Consider the following 18,813-nt stretch of genomic DNA (forward strand, 5'->3'; position numbering starts at 1 on the left):
GCTTCTACCGGTTGTTCTCTAACTTCCCAAAGCACATCAAGGCGTGCAGCCTCTCCCAATAAATGAACTATGGTGTTTTCTTTTGTTTTTTGTTGTTTGTTTGTTTTTTGTTGTTTTGGAAGGAAGGAAGGAAAGAAGGAAGGAAGGAAGGAAGGAAGGAAGGAAGGAAGGAAGGAAGGAAGGAAGGAAGGAAGGAAGGCAGGCAGGCAGGCAGGCAGACCGGCCCGCCGGCCTGGAATGTTAGAGGTAACACCACTCAGAACAAGAGGAGCTTAGTGTCATTGGAGGGTAGACTCAAGTTATGAGCTTTTACATGGTCTATTCAACTGTTTAAGCCCCGAGTGCTGATTACCGACTGAGCTATTCTACTGTGTGAGACGTGCTCTGGACATGCTGTGTTCTGAGGCTGAAAGTGGCTCAGAAATCCAAGAGGGAGGTAAGACACAAAGTTCAGGATGCCAGGGCCACAGAGTGTGTGAGAATCAGGGTCCAGTCTGTGGAGAAGTGTTCCGGAGAGACTGGGCTCTGATTGGACGCAGGAAGATGGGAAGACTTAGGCCCAGAGTAGCCTGGGGATCAAGACTCCTTTGGGTTGCATCTCAGATATTGGATATTTACATCATGATTCCTAACAGTGGCAACATTACAGTTCTGAAGTTAGTAACGGAAGAATTTTATGGTTAGGGGGTCACCACAACATGAGCTGTATTGAAGGGCCATAGCATTAGGAAGGCTGAGAACCACTGGCCTAGAGGATTACAGCCCCGGGCAATCTTTTGGTTTGATTCTGTTGCTTTGAGTTAAGTAAGGTCTTTCTAGGTATCCCAGGTTAGCCATGGACTCTCAATCCTCCTGCCCCAGCCTCCCCGATTGCTAGGATTACGGGTGTGCTCCCTCCATCGTGCCTGGTGCCTAACAATCTCTAACCCGGTAGCCCAGAGAGAAGCCGACTGATCTAAACTTGTTTGAGGCAGGCTGCAATTACTTGACTTGGATCAAAAGGAAGTTCTAGGCTGGGCACACAGCCTTGGGAAATAACAGGTTCTGAGAGACACTGTGGGCTGAGGCTATGCGGTCGGGGTTGGGGGGGGGAGAGAAGATTACAGACAGCAGCATCCTCTTTGAACACAGGCTGGACTCCGAATGCTTCTTTATGAATCACTTTGTATTATTGTACAGATGAGCATTGCTACCTGCTGGCCTCCTAGGTTGGCTCTCAACCCTGCAGTCTAGCTAAAAAGTCTTGTGTCTCTGCCAGCAGCCAAATGAGTAGACCATGCTGTGGTGGCGCCTGTGGTCCCTTTGTGGTAGTTTTTCCCAGTTGTGGCTGTTGAAATTGGGTCATCAGAACCTGGGAAGGTTCAATATGAGCCGTGAAAGGAGTGTAGCCGTGCCCCCAGAATCCCCAGAGGCACACGCACTTGGGAGGGGCTGAACTAAGCAGAATCAAGCCCATTGCCGTGTGGACCCCGTGCCCACCCTGGGTCTGGGGCCACCCTCGGTATTCCTCAGGTGGTTGCCTCTTGAGATTCACATTTTTAGACCATTGTGCCTCCAAAATTCAGTCTTTAGCTGCTTCTAATTCTCCCCTTCCCGATCCTTCCCCTTGTCCCCCACTGTTCCTCATTGCTTCTACACTGATGCTACCTAGGACAGCCCCTGTGGCAGACATTTGGACACCTACCCAGCAAGTAGCTTTGCCACCAGCTGCCAGTTCTCTGACATGGCCTCTCCCCTTATTCTGCAGCTTACCCCTCTTCCCCATTTCTGGGGGGCGTTGACCTGGCCCTCACAGAACTCCCCCCAAATGCTGCACCATTTATGACCCTGCACTCAACTCCCTGGTACCCACCTGACCTCTGACGGCCTCCTTCCTGCAACATCGGGAGGTGACAGAGGCACATGTATCTATTGTTATGAGTCACCTGCCGGGCTGGCTCGCAACAGGTACCAAGTGGTGGGGGCAGGACAGACCTAAGGCAGCGACCCTTTGATAAAGTGACCCGTGAGTCTAGGACCCTTGAGAGCGGACTTCCAGCAACTCCCGGTGCCTCTATTCATAACTGTGACTGTCCCTAAGAATCAGGTGACAGAAGTCACAGCTGCTGAGCACAGTAGTGGAGTGAGATAAGTTGATATTCAGAGGACTAGGAGGCAACAACAGTCGTGTGCTATATCACAAAATAACTAAGGCGTATCAGTGACTGTTGGACAACTCTCTTAAAAGCATGCCCATGGGGTTGGGGATTTAGCTCAGTGGTAGAGCGCTTGCCTAGCAAGCACAAGGCCCTGGGTTCAGTCCCCAGCTCCGAAAAAAAGAAAAGAAAAAAAAAAAAAAGCGTGCCCACGACCCATGCTTCGTCTTACATACTCAGAGGGAGACTCGGCCCAAGGAAGAAGAGAACAGTGTCCTAGTGTGTCACATGCTCTGCTGGCCAGACCCCAAAGGCCATGCTGCACCAAGGACCCCACAAAGCCACGCAGCCCACGTACATTCCACAGCTGCTGCGGCACACAAGCCACGCCATAGCTCATGTGATGCTGGCACTGTCCCTTGGTAAGAACAAAGCTCTAAAACCAGCATTGCTCAGATCCCCACAAACATAACCCGAGCGTGGGCTGGGAGGCGGAAAACAGAGAACTAGAGTAAGTCACATGAGCTGTCAGGCGGGACTGGGGCCTGGCAGGGAGGGGCTGGGGAGATCTTGTGATCAGGGTAGTGATTCGGTAGGAAGAGGGCCAAGAAGCATCGAGGGACAAGGGGTCAGGGATGCAGGGAGGGAGGAACTCAAGAATGGGAATGTCATGTAGAGTGTGGGAGATAACAGCATCACTCTGAACCTGCTGGGGACTGGGCTGGGTGGAGCTAAGGGAGGGTAAGGAGTGAGGCTCTGCAGACACAGAAGGATGGTTTGATAAAAGTGACCTATCAGAAACCTGAGCTATCATTGGTGGGGCTGTGCTTCCTACAGGCCAGCAGCCCTGCACAGCAGACAAGGCTACCTCTGCATCCAATGCCATGTCCCGGGAAACAGACTGTCAATCACAGAGGTCAGTGGGGACAACTGCATGACACAGAGACACTGGAGGAGCCAGCGGCTGGTCCTCTTGGGGTGCAATGCCCCTCCAACAAGTTCTCTGCTGTGTAGTTTAGATCACACGGTGAGACATCCGCACACCGGGATGGCCGCGTGGACACTTGATGACATCCACCACAGCAACTGAAAACAGGTGGGGGACCCTGGCCAACAGCTGGCCAAGAGGCAGGAATTCTGGGCCCTTTCTGTTCCTGTGGAATGCTAATATTTCTCGGGTATACGTCCTCATACACTGCCAGCAAGGTTAGAAGGTTCACAGGGACCCGGGATGAGAAGTGCAGTTTTCCCAGGCCAGGTGGGCCCCAGGCCTGTGTGAGGGTGACTCTGGGAAAGGGCTGCCCTGCAGGGATCTTTCCGCTTTGAAGGGAAAGGAATGAGAAAGGGAGTGTTAAGCATAACTCATCTGGTCCAAGAATGGTGTCCTGTCTTGCTGTGTCCTGTGCAGTCTAGGGATGTGCCCAGAGCAGCCAATTTTCTCATGCCCCCCTGGACCACACTCAGAGCTTGCTAGGTAGCCTCTGCTGTGAGTGGTGGGTGCTACTCCAGGGTCTTGGGGATCTTGTTCCTGATCACAGAAAAGCAGGCTGGCAGTCATTAGTCGAGCCCCCTTTCTTTTAATAAAATAATGTCTGGCTATGACTCTGAGGCAAATGTCCTAGATCATTACAAAGGATATCAACCCCCTTTCCAGGACCCCACAGTCAGACTTTGAGCCAGCCAGAGCGGGAGCAGTGAGTGTCCAAGACACAAATTGGATGACAGATGCTGTGGCCCACAGCCCTCAGGGCCAAACCTACACCCCTCATTGTGCAGTTTCTACCTGTCCCCTCCCAGGGACCACAGTGCCCTGCCACTCAGTGTGCCAGTCACACACCTGACGTGGGGACACAGAGTGCTGCTCCTGGTGTCCCTGCCATTCTGAGAAGTGGTCCTGTTTATGGTGCTGCAGTCCTGAGTACATGAAAGTGGGGCCCAACCTGTTGTGGCTACAGGGCTGGCCATTTCACTCTAGCCCGGTGCCTAAGCACTGTAAAGGTGAGGTGAGAACTCACAAGTGTCCTTGCCTACTCCACTTGGAATTCTGGATGCATCCCCAACAGCCTGTCCCATGAGGAACTAGCCAATTGTGGGTCCAGCCTTGGACTCCTTATAACCAGCCATGGTTTTTAAACCATTCTACATACTTGACCAGAGGGCCTAGTCGGAGCAGTGAGGTCCACCTCACAGTGTCACCTCCTTGCCGGTGACATGAGCACTGAGAACTCACTATCTCCATCGAGCCAGAGCGAGTTTCTGCTCCCCAGAGAAATCTACCCTTTCCCTTCAGAATCCAGAGGTTAGTGCAACCCCCGCCCCTCCTACCTTCACTGCACAGGTCAAGTGAGCTTTCGCAGTGCCTCCCAGGGGCCCCTTCCAGACACCGTTGCCTCAAGAGTCCGCCCTGGCCCCCCTTACCCCACTCCCCGCCATTCCAGCTTCTTGACAGCCTACCATGGTAATGGTATGAATTCTTAATTAAATCACAAGCAGAGTGAAGACGACAATCTTCACCGGAGATGGGTTCAGTAGGTGAAACGCTTGTTGTACAAGCATAAGGACCCAAGTTCGATTCCCAGCACCTACTCAGAAAGCCAGTTAGTGTGTCGAACATTTGTGATCTCAGGGAGGCTTAGGGGTGGGTGAGTAGAGACTGGAAGACAGACCCTGGGGGTTCACTGGCCAGACAGTCTAATCCCAGGTCCCAGGAAGAGCGCCTTTCTCAAAAAACAAATGGGGGGCAGGGTGCAGAGATGGCTCAGTGGTTAAGAGCTCTGACGGCTCTTGCAGAGGACATGAGTCTAATTTCCAGCAACTGCATGGCAGCTCACAGCTATCTGTAACTCCAGTTCCAGGAGATCCGACGCCCTTTTCTGGTCTCTGTAGGCACCGGGAACACATGGTGTACACACATACACGCAGTCATAACACTCATGAACACAAAATAAAATAAACATAATTTTTTTTTTAAGGAAAGACATTCTTGTAAAGATTTATTTATTTTGTATATGAGTACACTGTAGCTGTCTTCTGACACACCAGAAGAGGGCATCGGATTCCATTACAGATGGTTGTGAGCCACCATGTGGTTGCTGGGATTTGAACTCAGGACCTCTGGAAGAGCAGTCGGTGCTCTTAACCTCTGAGCCATCTCTCCAGCCCCCAAAATTTTTAATTAAAGTAAAGGTGGCGCGTGAACCAGGAAGATGCTTGATGTTAACCTCTGACCTCTACACATACCCATGTGCCTTCATGCACACGCATTGCTCACATGCACACGGACACACACACACGCACCTGCACGCCCATGCACACGTGCTCAGGGCCTTTGTTTCCAAAAGCACTACTCCAGTTAGAACAGCCAATGGCTACGAGATCTGGTCTCCGTCGGCTTCTGCCTATGAGGGGACTCTTAGATAACACATCAGGGCAGGCTCAGCTTACCTGCTCTGGCACCTCTTACAAGACTGCATTTTAAATGGTTTTTACATTTTTGGAGTTCAGCTGAGAGAGATGTTAGAAGTGTCTGCCCCGGGGTTGGGGATTTAGCTCAGTGGTAGAGCGCTGCCCCCAATGGTTCAGTCCCCAGAAAAGGAAAAAAAAAAAAAAAAAAAAAAAAAAACAAAAGAAGTCTGCCCCAATCTCAATCTTCTGTCTCTTTCCTGCCGTGTCCTCACCGTGATGGAGCCGCTGCCTGTGACACGAGCTGGGGCCCTTACTCACTTCCAGCCAGCAGAGCTAAACCTGAACGTACGAGTCCATTCACTACTCATCTCCTGACATTAGAACAGTCCTCGCCAGCCAGCTTTGATCCAGCACTCAGGGTTAGGAGGGCAGAGGCAGACAGATCTGGGTTCGAGGCCAGCCTGATCTGCATAGCCAGTTCCAGGACAGCCAGGGCTATCCAGAGAAACCCAGTCTCGGAACAACAACGACAGCAACAAAAACAACAAAACCAATCCATGTTAATAAAAAGAAAAGAAAAAAAAAAGACCATTACTGATTCAAACAGGACAATGTCATACATTCAACACCGTTCCTGTTCCTTTCTAACCTTGGACGGAAAACCTGTAAGTGAATCTTGGCTAAAACTCTGAGCACTTTTGCTGACAACAGAAAAATTCTCCTGCCCTTCTGTTTACGACAAGGCAACTCATGTGAGTCCGCAGCTCGCCCTGCGACAAAAGGCCATCGCGTTCCAGAAAAGTCAGCTGCCCTTGGCAGGTGAGGCTGGCCTGCTGGTCCCTGTCATCAGGCTGAGTTTGCCAGCACCTTCTCTACAGCCTGCTGTGGTATTTGCAGTCATCCCATAGCCTCGTGGAGTAGACGGACATCAGCTTCTAGCACTTGCTGGTTCTGTTCTGTTTGTGTGTGTGAGCTGTGACCACAGCTCGCTGACAGGAAGCCAGTGTCTGCCTCTGCTCAACTGTGATGTCAGAGACTCCGGGATGCAATCAGTTTCCCACATGCCTCTAGGGCAGAAAGGCTCACCAGTGACCCAGGTGCATACACACATAAGCCCACACATGTCGGACAAGGGTCAAGATAGTGAGGATATGCCACTCAGTCGGGCCTCCTAAGATCAAGACGACAAACTGGGCACCATGGCCCACACTTAGAATCCCAGCCTGGAGGAACGGAGGCAATAGGGTGAGAAGTTTCTTATCAAGGTCACGACTGTTGCACATGGCTCTCCAAGACCTTGAGGTCTGATGTGACAGGAGAAGAGGGGTTAGGACAGGACAGCCACTCCCCCAGTGCCCACTATCGAGGTTCACAGGTCATGCAAAGGCGGAGGCAACACACCCATGGAAAATAGGTGTGAATTGGCTCTAAGCACCTTGGCTTGTGTGCACCCAGCGTGTACAGGAACCTGAGCAACAGAGGCACCCAGGAGAACCGGATGAGGAACACGTCTCGCTGCCCTGCAATTAAAAAGGAGTCAGACACACTTCCCTGGCATGGGGCCACTCGGCAGCATGTGCCAAGCGAACGCCTGGCCTTCGTTAAAGCTCTGTACGTGGACCCCTGGGAGTGCAGAAACACCACACATAAGTCGTGACTCTCTAGGCAATGATTCTTTCTTGAGAATGGTTAGTCGTTCTGTTCCCTTCTTTCTGGGCTCTTCTATGTGGATGCCAATTCCGCCTGGTGCATCGTCAAGGGCGCAGACAACAAAGCGAGTCAGACACAGGAGTCACGAAATGGGAGCTCTGAGGTGGCTGTGGGCTCCACACCTGCTGAGGCTCGCCTGAAGCCTTTGAGTAGGGACAAAGAGGGAGGGAGGCTCCCAGGAGAGAGTCAGGAACGGAGCTGAGAAGCTTTGTATCATGTTTAAAACTACAAGCTGTTCTCAGTGCTCAGTGACAGAAAGTATAGAATATAGGGCGATGAGGAGAGGCGGTGCCTAGTAGGAACAGTCTAGTCTGAAAACACAGACACCTTCGAGCCCTGGGATGGACTGGATGTGCCTTTGCTCGCTCTTCCTTCTTTAACTTCAGATATGAAACCCAACTATGGAGGCTGAGAGGCGGAGGCACAAGACAGGTACCTGAGTTTGAGGGCAGGCAAGGGACCCATGGGTTTCCTTTTACACCACAGAGCTCCGATCTGGGACAGAAGAAACCGCTATGGGAAACACCAGTGCGCACAGACAAGAGTGTCAACACAAGCCAGCTCCCTGCAGCCCTAGGCCAGGGCAGGGCCAGCCCCTCAGGACAGAGAGCCTTGAACAAGAACCACCACACCCCACTGAAAAGGCCAGCCCCACCCCCTTTCCAAGGGGCACCTGTACTGAGGAACTCACTGTGGTCTTCAAGATGTAAGCAGTTTATGGGCGAGGCTAGAAGATCGGGAATCATAACCACTTATGAGAAGAAAGCAGGGGTGGCCACGCTAATGCCCAAAACAAAAGGAAGTCTCCAGAGATGGAGGGCCCTTTGTATAAAGACAAAAGTGGGGGGGTGCGGCAAGCCTCCAAACAGCTGTAAGGTGGAGGCCGACAGAACTGAAGGGAGAAATAGGTGAATCACAACTGTGCCTGAACACCTCAAGAACAGACGGAACACAAGTCTGGAAAGCAGACAGCACGCAGAACTCAGCGCTGCCTTCGGGGGTGGATGTATCCTTCCTAGGAGCCCTCAAAACTGACACAGACTAGGGGCATTTATCAGGTTCATTTTCTCTGCTACGTAGAGAATTAAAAGGCGGGGGGGGGGCATCTGAAGCACGAGGGGCAGCAGCAGAGACATCCAGCTACCTGTATACAATGTTGCCTTAATGGCAACTGATGAGGTGGGGGTGTGGTCCTGAGGAGGGGCTAGAGTGTAGATAGGTTGGGGAAGGCAAGGGGAAGGAGGAGGGGGCTATCATCCACGCTGGGTGCAGGACTTCCAGGATGGCTTCTTTGGCGGGGGGTCGGGTGGTGGTGGGGAGTGTCACCCACACTCCTGCCTGTAACCTCTCACCTGTGCTTCCCAAGTAAGCCTACTATTTGTTCTCTGGTAGTGCGGACTTTGGTTTGTCATTAGGACCTTATGAAGGAGGTGTGTGTGTGTGGGGGTGGGGTGGGGTTTGATATCGCTTAGTGCCCCTTCGGGATGAAAATTCTTGCAACACTCCGGCACACCAGGGCAGACTCTTGGCTCTGGGTACGCTTATGCCATGATCGCCAACTTCAGTTGATCTACACACAGAACTGGTCAGAGAGGTGAGAATCCAAGTCACAGGGGCCCTGAGGCTCTGCAGCTGCAGATGCTGTTCCTCAGAGGGGCTGAATCAACCCTGAACCTATGGGTTTCTGCCTGGCAGATACCTGCTGCCTCCGCCAAGTGAGCACCTTCTTCAAACAGAAGCAGCAATTTTCCTTCAGGTGTTGGGCTTTTTAAGTTGTTTTGAGCCACCTGGATTCACTACCTTTACAAGACAACACCCTGTTAGTCCCTCTTTGCTAGAGAGAGAGGGGAGGGAGGGGGGGAAAGGGGAGGGGAGGGGAGGGAGGGAGGAAGGGAGGGAGGAGAGTAGAGGAGAGGAGAGACTTAGAGCAGGGAATTTCCCCAATTCAGGCTGCTGTCTTTCTTTGTAAATAAAGCTTTATTGGCACACAGCCATGACCCTTTGTTGACAGAGTGTCTGTGGTGGTTTATACCCCCAAGAAGCAGGCAGGGCTGAGTAACTAGATGGCCCATAGAGCCAAAAGGCCTGTCAGTCTCTTTTAGACAATGCCTGCCTTAAGGGACACACTATTTTTATTGGAGACAAGGTCTCACGGCTGGCCTAGGTTGCCTGCCACTTTGGAACCTCTTAGTCTCAGGGCTGGGATCACAGGCAGGGACAGCCACACCCACGTGCGGACCTGTTTTCGACTACCAAAAGTTAACCAGGAAGTCCAGTCAGAACGATTACGAGTTTATGACTATTGCAAGGACCTCTGAGACCTGTCACCTCTCGAGGGCCACTGAAACGCCAGCGGAGGCTGCTACCTGAACGAAGTCTTCCAGCCTCTGTCTTGGGAGGCTGCGAAGCGTCGTGACCACTGTACTGATCTGGAAGGACACGTCTGTGTCCGATGTAGGCTGACCTGACGGCCGTTTATTTCTTTCACAGACACTAGGAGGAAATGTGCACGTCGTCGGCTTTCTGTTGCTTCTGGCCTCATAAAGGCGCATGAGTGACACCTGCATGGCTGTTAGGTTGAGACCTCCCGGACAGCACTTTACACCAGCACCTTTTATACCAGGGCGACACAAGGGTTGTGCACAAACTCTTCACCTTCCTCACACCCTGATGGCTTCCAACTCACACTCCTTCAGAGGCAAGGAGAGGGGAGTGACGTCACCCAGCAAGAATTTACCAGGAAGCCCCTTCCTCCCTCCTGTGTCTCACACTCCGTGACCTCAGGAGACCCACCAACCAACCGCAACTTCTGATCCTGATGGGGGAGTAAAAGGGGGTCCTGAGCCAGGGACCCAAGTCCTCCTGATAGAGGGCCTGAAGTCTGACCCCACTGCTGAGCAAGGACAGTAAGCTGTCCTTGTCCTTGTCACGCCCTGTCCTGTAAGCATCTACTCGGGGGATGGGGGAGTCCTTGAAGAATCAGGAGGCTCACAGAAGAGGATTCTGGCAAGGATCCTGCCCCAGAGAAGGAGGCAGATAAGAAGAACACATGACAAGGGACAAAAAGAAATGGCCGGCAGAGGAAAAGCCCCGTGAAGGGCAAACCGCATTTTGAACCCTGAAGGATAGGCGTGAGACCAAGGCTTACGTGGGAAAGTAGAAGAAAAGCACCTTGGTTAGAGAGGCCCACGGTGAGAAGTGCCAGGGATGCTGGGCACCGCCAGTGGCTCAGCTCCTGATGGGGGGACGTGAGCAGGGTCAGGGTTGTGTCATGGGGGAAGGTGCAGGACACTCACCCTTGGAAGATGGGCAGCTGTGTTTGCACAGAGGCCCGTCAGACACCCACAGCGCTGACAAGTCAGTAGCACTGAACTGGGTGATTTAGTTTTTATTTTATTTTTTAATGTCGCATCCTGATGCCCGGGGTCCGTCCTCCACAAGATTGTTCCAAAGGTAGGAAACGGTGATCATAAAGGATCCAAGGCCAGGGTCAGAGGTAGGAGGACCATGAATGTGTAGGCGGTAGTTGTCTGAACGGGTCTGCGACCAAAAGAACAGAACTGGGTTCAGTCGAGAGCAGAGAGGGAGAATTAGGCTAGAGAAGAGAAAGCCGACAGGCAAAAGAGCAGCCGGCTCGTGGTCCTCTGTTGTGTGAGATGTTGGCTGTCTCCGGGCGGACAGTTAGAACCAACCCCTGAGAAAAAGCAGAGACAGCCCTTTCCCCTGGCGGGCAGCGTAGAGGCCACACAAAGGCTGGAGTCTCTGTAAGTTGAACCAACAGCTATGTGGGGTTCTGGCAGCCTTCCTCCGGTCCCCAGAGGGGCAGACACAGTCAAGTTGTGCAGACATAACGGGCTTTCTCCCTATGAGAGAGCTCCACACACAAGGCGCTTCCCCACCTCAAAACCTGTACCAGTAGGGCTGGAGTTGGCTCCATGGTCAAGACCTATGGGGGCCCACAGAGAGATAGTGGCAAGCCCACATCCTTCAAGCCATACGGGGGTTGAAAGTGGGGGGAAAGGGCCTGAAGCTAACACCTCGGGGGCAGATCTGGACAGGTGGCAGCTACCAGTGAAGAGCATCAAGACAAGGCAGAGGAATCTGTGTTAATAAACTGGCAGAGAGAAAGGGGAGGGCCGACAAACCTGACCACAGGTTGGAGAAGAAGTAAATACACTGGGCAAGCATATTGGCAAGGTCTTAACAAACACAGACATTAGATCTTCACAGTAAGAAGTGCCCCACATTCTACCTCCTGTGTCCCTCGAATTCAGGGTGTGAGCCGACACTTAGCATGTGTGAGGCCCTTGTTCCCCCTTCAGCACCAAGAAAGGAAAAAAAATTAAATGCTAAGACAAAGAAAACTACTTTCAAATTTCAAGATACTCAGATCATTTCCCTAGAGTAGTTACAGCTCTGACTGTTCCACTATGCCTCCCCCTGAGAGGAGTGGGGGGCGGTTCCCAAGGTACCTGAAGCATCTCCATCAGGGATGCTCTTTGGCTTAACCTCCCAGTCACAGGCTGAGGACAGCACATCTCTGTGGCCTCCACCTCAGGATCTATTTCTGTGAATGGCGTCTCTTGTCAATTATCCATCTATCTATGTATCTGCTACTTATCATCTACCGACCTATCAGTATTCTATCTTTTCCTGTCTAGCAATAATGTATCAACCATACAAGAATGTATCAACAATAATGTATCAGTCATCTTTTTAGAGATACGTCTATCAATCATCTACAATCCCATCTTTCTACCATCTACTTCTCTATCAATAATTTATCTATTGATCATCAAGCTATCTATTATTATCTACTCTTCTATTTCCTGTCACTGCTCTGATGGAGTGTCTATTTGGAGACAAGGTCTTACTAGGTAACCCAGGATGTCTTTGAACTCATGTCCTCCTGAGTCCATCTCTCTCAAGTGCTGGGGTTGTAGGTGTGCACTTCCGTGCCTGGTTCCACTTTCCTACCAATATTGTTTTGTTTGGAAACAGGGACTCACTGTAGAGTCCAAGATGGCCCTGGTGCTGATCCCCCTACCTTCCAAATCCTGGGATTATAGATATGTGCTATGAGACCTGTCTTTAATTTTCACAGATGCTTAAAAGTTATTGTTTTTTGTTTTTTGTTTTTTTTTTTCCAGAGCTAGGGACCGAACCCAGGGCCTTGTGCTTGCTAGGCAAGCGCTCTACCACTGAGCTAAATCCCCAACCCCTGTTTTTTTTGTTTATTTTTATTTTTATTTTTAAGCTTTGTTATCATGTCTGCCGCACACACACCCACCATCTTTTTTTTTTTTTCTTTTGGTTTTTAGAGACAGGGTTTCCTCTGTGTAGCCCTGGCTGTCCTAAAATTCACTCTGTAGACCAGGTTGGTCCTTGAACCACCTGTCTCCGCCTCCTGAGTGCTTGGAACTAAAGGACTAAGGGCATGTGCCACCACTGCGGGGCATCTTATGAAGGTTTTACAATTTTTGTATAGACATATAGTTTAGCCTTTCCTGTTTCCTCATAGGCTAAGAAGGCCTGTCCCCCATCCACAGCTTCTCGGGGTTTCTTGAACGAATTTGCTTTCGTATAAACATCTATAATCCCCCTGGCTCTGACTTTAAGAAACTTCCTCTCACTAATCATTCACAAAGGTATCCAAGAAAAGGTACGGTCCATGCCTCTAACTCTAGCATTTGGGAGGCTCAAGTAGGTGGACCTCTTCAAGTGTGAGGTTAACCCAGGCTACGTAGACCAGGCTGGGTTGTAGAGCAAGACTCAATCTCAAAACCTCAACAACAAAAGGGCAGTGGTGATTTTTCATGCAATAAATTGCAACAATAAGAAGCTTATCTTGAAATAATCCTTTTCCTTAATCTAACATGGTCTAGCTTTCTTCTTTAAAGTTGCACCCAAGGGACAGGAAAGTGGGTGTCCCCAAAAGGATTCCACAATTCTTACTCAAAGGTGGAAACAAGTCAATAAGCGCAACAATGTGTAAACTGTGTGTGTGAACAATGTGTGTGTATACACACACACACACACACACACACACACACACACACACACACACACACACACACTACTTAAGCCAAAAGAATTAACCACAGATCCACGGTTTTTAAAACCAGTAAGGAGGAGTTTTGGCTGTATTTCTGTGTGGCTGTGTTTCTGAGAACCACTGGTAGAGTAAACCCATCCTTTGGAGCTGGGCTTGGCAGAGCTTCCCCAGAACTGCAGGTGGGGGAAGGTTCTGGGCCGTGGCTCCTAGGCCCTATCTTGGCAATGCTTACACAGGTGCAGTTATCAAAACACATCGAACTGTGCCCTTAAAACATGAGCATTTTATTGCAGTTGAATCAGATCTCGGTGAAGCCGCTCTTCAGAAAGCAAAGTTTCACAGCAGCAAACTATAAGATGGGAAATCACTGTTTACTTCCTAATCTTTCCCCTCCCCCACCCCATGCATTTTACACACACGGAAACACAAACATCAAACCCTCTGTGTGTATGATAGTAAAGTATTTTTTTTCTGCTTCCTGGATTTTTTTTTTAAGATTTATTTTTATTTTTAAAGTGATGTCTATGTCAGTGAGAGTACGTGCAGGTACACTGAAGCTAGAGTTACACGTGTCTGTGAGCAGTCCGATGTGGGTGCTGTCAATCAAGCTCGGGTCCTCTGCAAGAGCGGTGTGCTCTTAACCAGTGAGACATGTCTCCAGCCCCTGCTTTCAGGATTTTATTAATTAATTAATTAATTAATTAATTTTTGCTGGGGACCCATCCTACGACCTGGGTGTGTGTGTGTGTGTGTGTGTGTGTGTGTGTGTGTGTGTGTGTGTGTGTGTGTGTGTGTGTGTCTGTCGATATACCCTCTGACGGCTGAGCTATACCCTCAGCCTCATGATTTATTTTCGTAAGCTTGCTTATTCATAGCCCACGGTGGGGAATGATGAGGGTGTAGGCAAAAGACAGCGGTGACTTGCCCATGAGCTCACTGCCAGCTTTGGGGCACCCACGTGGGGGCTGGTAGAAGACAAAGGAGGTTCTCCCCACAGAGGTGGAGCCTAGGCAGTGGCCCCAATGCCATCCTTGAGCCCTCAGCACACTCGGAAACACAGCCTGTACTCTGAAGACCAACAGACGCAGAATTGATACTGTGCCCTGCTGTAGCTGGGGGCGCGGGGGAAGGAGAAGCCAAACGCCACTCCAGACTGTCTCAAGTTCAACCAGTGATCCACTTAGAGAAGCCCCCCCCATTTCCTGTTTTTAGTCTGCCCCACTTCCGCCCAGGCTGTGGCCTGGAGAGAAGCACTTGCTGGCTCAGCTTCCTCCTGGGCCGATCTCCCCCTCCCAAGATTGAGTCCTTATCTCTGTTGCTGGGTACTTGGCAGCGAGCGTGGCAACCACCCCAGAAAGAATATGTGTCCTGGTTCAGAGCCTCCTTCTGCTGTGCACTAGGCACAGTGGCCCTAAGGGCTGTCTGGGAGTTCCAGGGCTGCCTGCCTCTCGAATGTCTTACAATCTCTTTCTGCACAATCTTCTGCCCATGGTTGCCAGCCCAGGCATTTCAGGTGTGTCCGGACACACCTGGGGAGCGGCAGATTGGAAGTACCACTGGCTAACTGAATTAAATGTGCCACGAACTGCTCAGAGCATGCTCTCTGACTTCACAGACTCGAATCTCACCTTATCCTCAAGTAGGCCTGCTTCTCTGGGGGTTGAAAACACGGGGCTAGCAGGAACCAAGATGGTTTGCCAACTTGTTTTTGCATTCACTCCAGGAGGTGGAGAGCGTTGGGAAAGGGGAAGTGAGCAGGGTGCTCTCTGAGGCAGCCTACCAACTGGTCCCTCACAGCCAGTCCTAGAGAAGATGCGTCTATTGGGGCTGCTACCCAAGTGGCTGTGGATAAGCCTACACAAAAGTGGCAGCACACTTCACAGAGGTGACGCAATACTCGCGCAGCCTGCCCAGCTGTGGAAGCCACCTGCCAGCAAAAACAAGCCGACGGAAAGCAGACGCTGCCAGCAAACCAAGCCCTAGAGTGTGGGCACCGGAAACCACGAGAGCAGCTGACCAACTGTGCCAACGACGACAATGGGCAACGGGCGATTTCCCATACCACATCTCACAAAGGAGGATGGGTCTTCGTGGCCTCCCTGACCAGAAGAGGCAGTGCTCTCCCGTGAAATTGGGTTTGCTCAGCTTCAGCTGAGTCTGTTGAGCGCCCCATCTCGGAGCCCCTGTCTGTATGACCCAGAGCAAAGGGCTGCCGCTCACACATACTGAGCACCCCTAAGCAACAGCATTCTTCGTCTAAGCCTAGATGCTAGGCCCTAGAGGCTTACCTGAAATTCAACCCACTCAGGCCTGGGCAGAACAGTGGTAATAAAGTCAGAGGACAAGAGAGACATGGCCCAGAGAGGGTGTGCCAGGGGCTTATGGGAAGAACTTCAGGGCAATCAAGTCCCAGGCACTGAGCCACAATGCTGCTTTGATCCCAAGGCCAGAAACGAGTCTGAGGCTACCTTAGCCCTACCTACCTTCAGCTCAGTCTGCAGAGCCCTACAGCACAATGCAGAAGCACCAAAAAGCCATTCTGGGTTGAATGACTGACTGACTGACTGACTGACTGACAACCGAAATGCAGAGTGTCCTACAGGGAGTCCCGACTCCCACGATGCCCACTCTCAAGTTTTAATAGGAAACCCCATGCTTCTTTCACAGGTGCCTTCTCAAGGTGACAGCCCCGCTTCACCCACCCTTGTCTGCCTCCATTGTCCCCACGTAGACTGAGTCAACTGCCTTTCTTCTACTCTGCTCTGTCTCTACACACCCATGTCTTGAGGTTTTTATCAGTTTGCCATTAGCACTCAGCCCCTCAAGGTTTCTCTGGGCAAGTGCCACCAAGGAAGTGAGGCCTGCTTAGCCCATCCTGTATTGGTCAGTGACGACCCCTTTGTGACTCAGGCTTGATGCCTACCCGTGGAGGTTCTTCTCAGGATCCAAGTCCATTAGATGCACTTATCCCCACGTATCCCTCTGTGCCTCCTTAAGTGGAAAAACCCCCATTCCATCAGCGGCTGAGCTAGACTCCCAAGGCTCTCAGGGGGAACTTGCGGGGGATGTTTGGTGTTTGGTGGTAAAGCCTGTGTTTAGCAAGCCACAAGCCCTGGATTCTATCATTCCCAGCAAAGAAAGAGGGAAAGAGGAAATAAAACGTTGGGCTTGGTGGCACACATCTGTAATCCAAGTTTGAGGCCTGAGCCACAAAGGAAAACTGTCTAAAAAAAAAATAAAAAAGAAAGAAAGAAAAGAGCAAGGAATGAATGAAACTGAATACATTTACAAGGCCAGCCCTGGGTGCCCCCACCCTGGGTGTCCACACACAATCCTCTGGTAATCCTTTTAAGAAGGACTGAATGACATCTTTCAAATCTCAGCCAATCCCTCAGCTACCAGACAACCTTCAGCAAAGCCCGGGAGAGTGGCTCCAGTGTCCTTGCACCATCTCAGTCACTGCGGGTGAGATGTGCCCATCTAAGCTACTCCTCTTTCAACCCTGAGCTCCACACACCCCATCGGAAAGTCAAAGCCCCTTGCTCAACCGCCTAATCGCAGGAAGTCCCTGCCAGGGCGCCTCTGGGCTTCTCCCCTAGAGAAGCATGTGTCTGTACTTTAGGTTCACTGTTTCGGAGGAAGGGGATGACCAGAAACCAGTCCTGTTCAGGTGTGCCAGCGCCAAGCCGACTGTAGCATCAGCAACAAACCTCCCCTGGGGTCCCGCGGATGCTGGGGGTGTAGGGGGCGGGGGGAGGGCAGTGGACGCCCGCTCTTCCCCTCCGCCTCCAGCACCTCCAGAGGCTTTGTCATGCCAGTTCCAGGAGTATCTGGGCTCTCAGAGCTCAGACGGTTCCCCGCCAGAGGCCGCGTAGTACTTAGACCGCCCGGCACCCGGGCTCCGAGTCTCGGATTCCCCGCGCCTCGGTGCCCCGGCCGCTTCTCCCCGTGCCCCGGGTCTCCTCCCTCCGAGTTCCGCCCCATCCCAGTCTGCCCCGAGCGTTTGGGCTACGCAGGCCGGGGATGGATGCAGCACCGGCCCCACCAACCCGGGATGGCCACACTTACCGGGATCGGGCGCCGAGGGCCCGGGCTCCGGGCTCCGCCACCAGCGTAGCAGAGCCCGCGCGGGCTCCAAGCTGACGGCACAGCGTTGCTGCTTCACCCACAGCACCGATTGCAGCGGCTCCGCCGCCCCCATTGCGCCCATCGCCGCCGGCGCGGCCTCGTCCGCCGGGCGCGGGGCGCGCGGACGCCGGGGGGCGCGGGACCGTTAGCGGCCCCTGCAGTCTGCCCGGCGGTGGCGCGGGGAGGCGGGAGCGGGAGGCGGTGCTGCGTCACCCGGTACGCAGAGAGGTGGCGGGATCCGGGAGGAGGCGACCAGGGTGACTGGAGAGGCTGGACTTGGGGACAGAGAAGAATCAGAAACAGGATCGAGTGCTGTAGCCCTAGGTTGAGGAGCAGAAGAGGCCTAGGAAGGAACGGGAGGGGTCAGAGGAGGGGACTGAGGGACCTAGCCGTGGGGAGGGCGGTCGGAGCGCCGGGTGCGCTGAACGACGCTAGTCTGTGGCCTCGCTACCCCTGGGCACTGCAGGGTCTGCATGCGGGACGGGGTGGGGAGGGCTGAAAAGACAGGCGGAGTCCCAGCAGCGTGGAAATGTTGCCCGGGCAGTCCTGTGCAGGCGATGGGAGGCCCTGGAACTGCCGGTGTGCGCCCACGAGCGATGTGACCTTGGGTATCCGTCTCTTTTTAGGTCTTAGTCTCCTGGCGGCTAGTAAGAGTCCTGCAGGTTGGCCCCAGTAGGCGAAGGAAGGCTAGGAGGGAGAGGACAGGGGTCACCTTCCAGGGGAATGAAAGCTGGATGTGTGGATAGCTGTGGGTCTACAGCCACCAACCAGAGAGACTGATGTCTTCGCATCAGTCACCGGACTGTTCCCTCCCAAACAGGCTCACGAAACGGGAGTTTCTGTTCCTGATGCAGCTTAATATGGGACAAGCTCAACATGTTCACTTCAGGGAGGTCTTCCTGGACTCCGTCTCTCACAGCTAAAGCATCCCAAGGCACAGCAAGGCAGAATTCAGTACTGCACTCAAAGCATATCTACCCATTTCTGTGAAAATTCCATGGGCATATGGGCTTGTCCCTGATTGGGTCTCCAGTGTCTAAAATGGTCCCTGTACATAAACATTGTTACTCAAATATTGGTTGCACTGATGGTATTTGTTTACATCTGACCAAGGAAGAGTCTCCTCAGAGATGCTAACTGGTCCAAGAGTGTAGAGTTGTGGTGTGTCAGAGCTAAGCCTCACAGCAGGGTGAGCTTTCAAGAAGACTGGAGAGCCTCCTGCCCTCCCCCTCAGCTCTCCTGCTGTTGCAGACCGAGGTGGAGCTGGCCAAGTCTACCTTGCCTGTGCCTGGTACCAGAGGGCTAAGGTACAGGTCTGATCCTGTCCGTCTCTGTGTCCATCTGCAGGGCAGGGACAGCCATGAATCACTTGCTTCCTGG

General features: G+C 52.2%; 1 protein-coding gene across 1 annotated transcript in view; it reads right to left on the reverse strand.

Annotated features, from left to right (window-relative positions):
* The window catches only part of Cerk (ceramide kinase), a 42,687-nt gene extending 24,564 nt beyond the window's left edge, over positions 1–18,123 (reverse strand). Inside the window, exon 1 of the mRNA XM_032919212.1 lies at positions 17,374–18,123. Within this exon, the coding sequence (XP_032775103.1) occupies positions 17,374–17,515 (142 nt within the window). The 5' untranslated portion in view covers positions 17,516–18,123. The remainder of the gene's footprint in view (positions 1–17,373) is intronic.
* Between the last annotated feature and the right edge of the window lie 690 nt (positions 18,124–18,813).

Source organism: Rattus rattus, chromosome 1 (genome assembly GCF_011064425.1).
Source record: "Rattus rattus isolate New Zealand chromosome 1, Rrattus_CSIRO_v1, whole genome shotgun sequence".
NCBI lineage: Eukaryota > Metazoa > Chordata > Mammalia > Rodentia > Muridae > Rattus > Rattus rattus.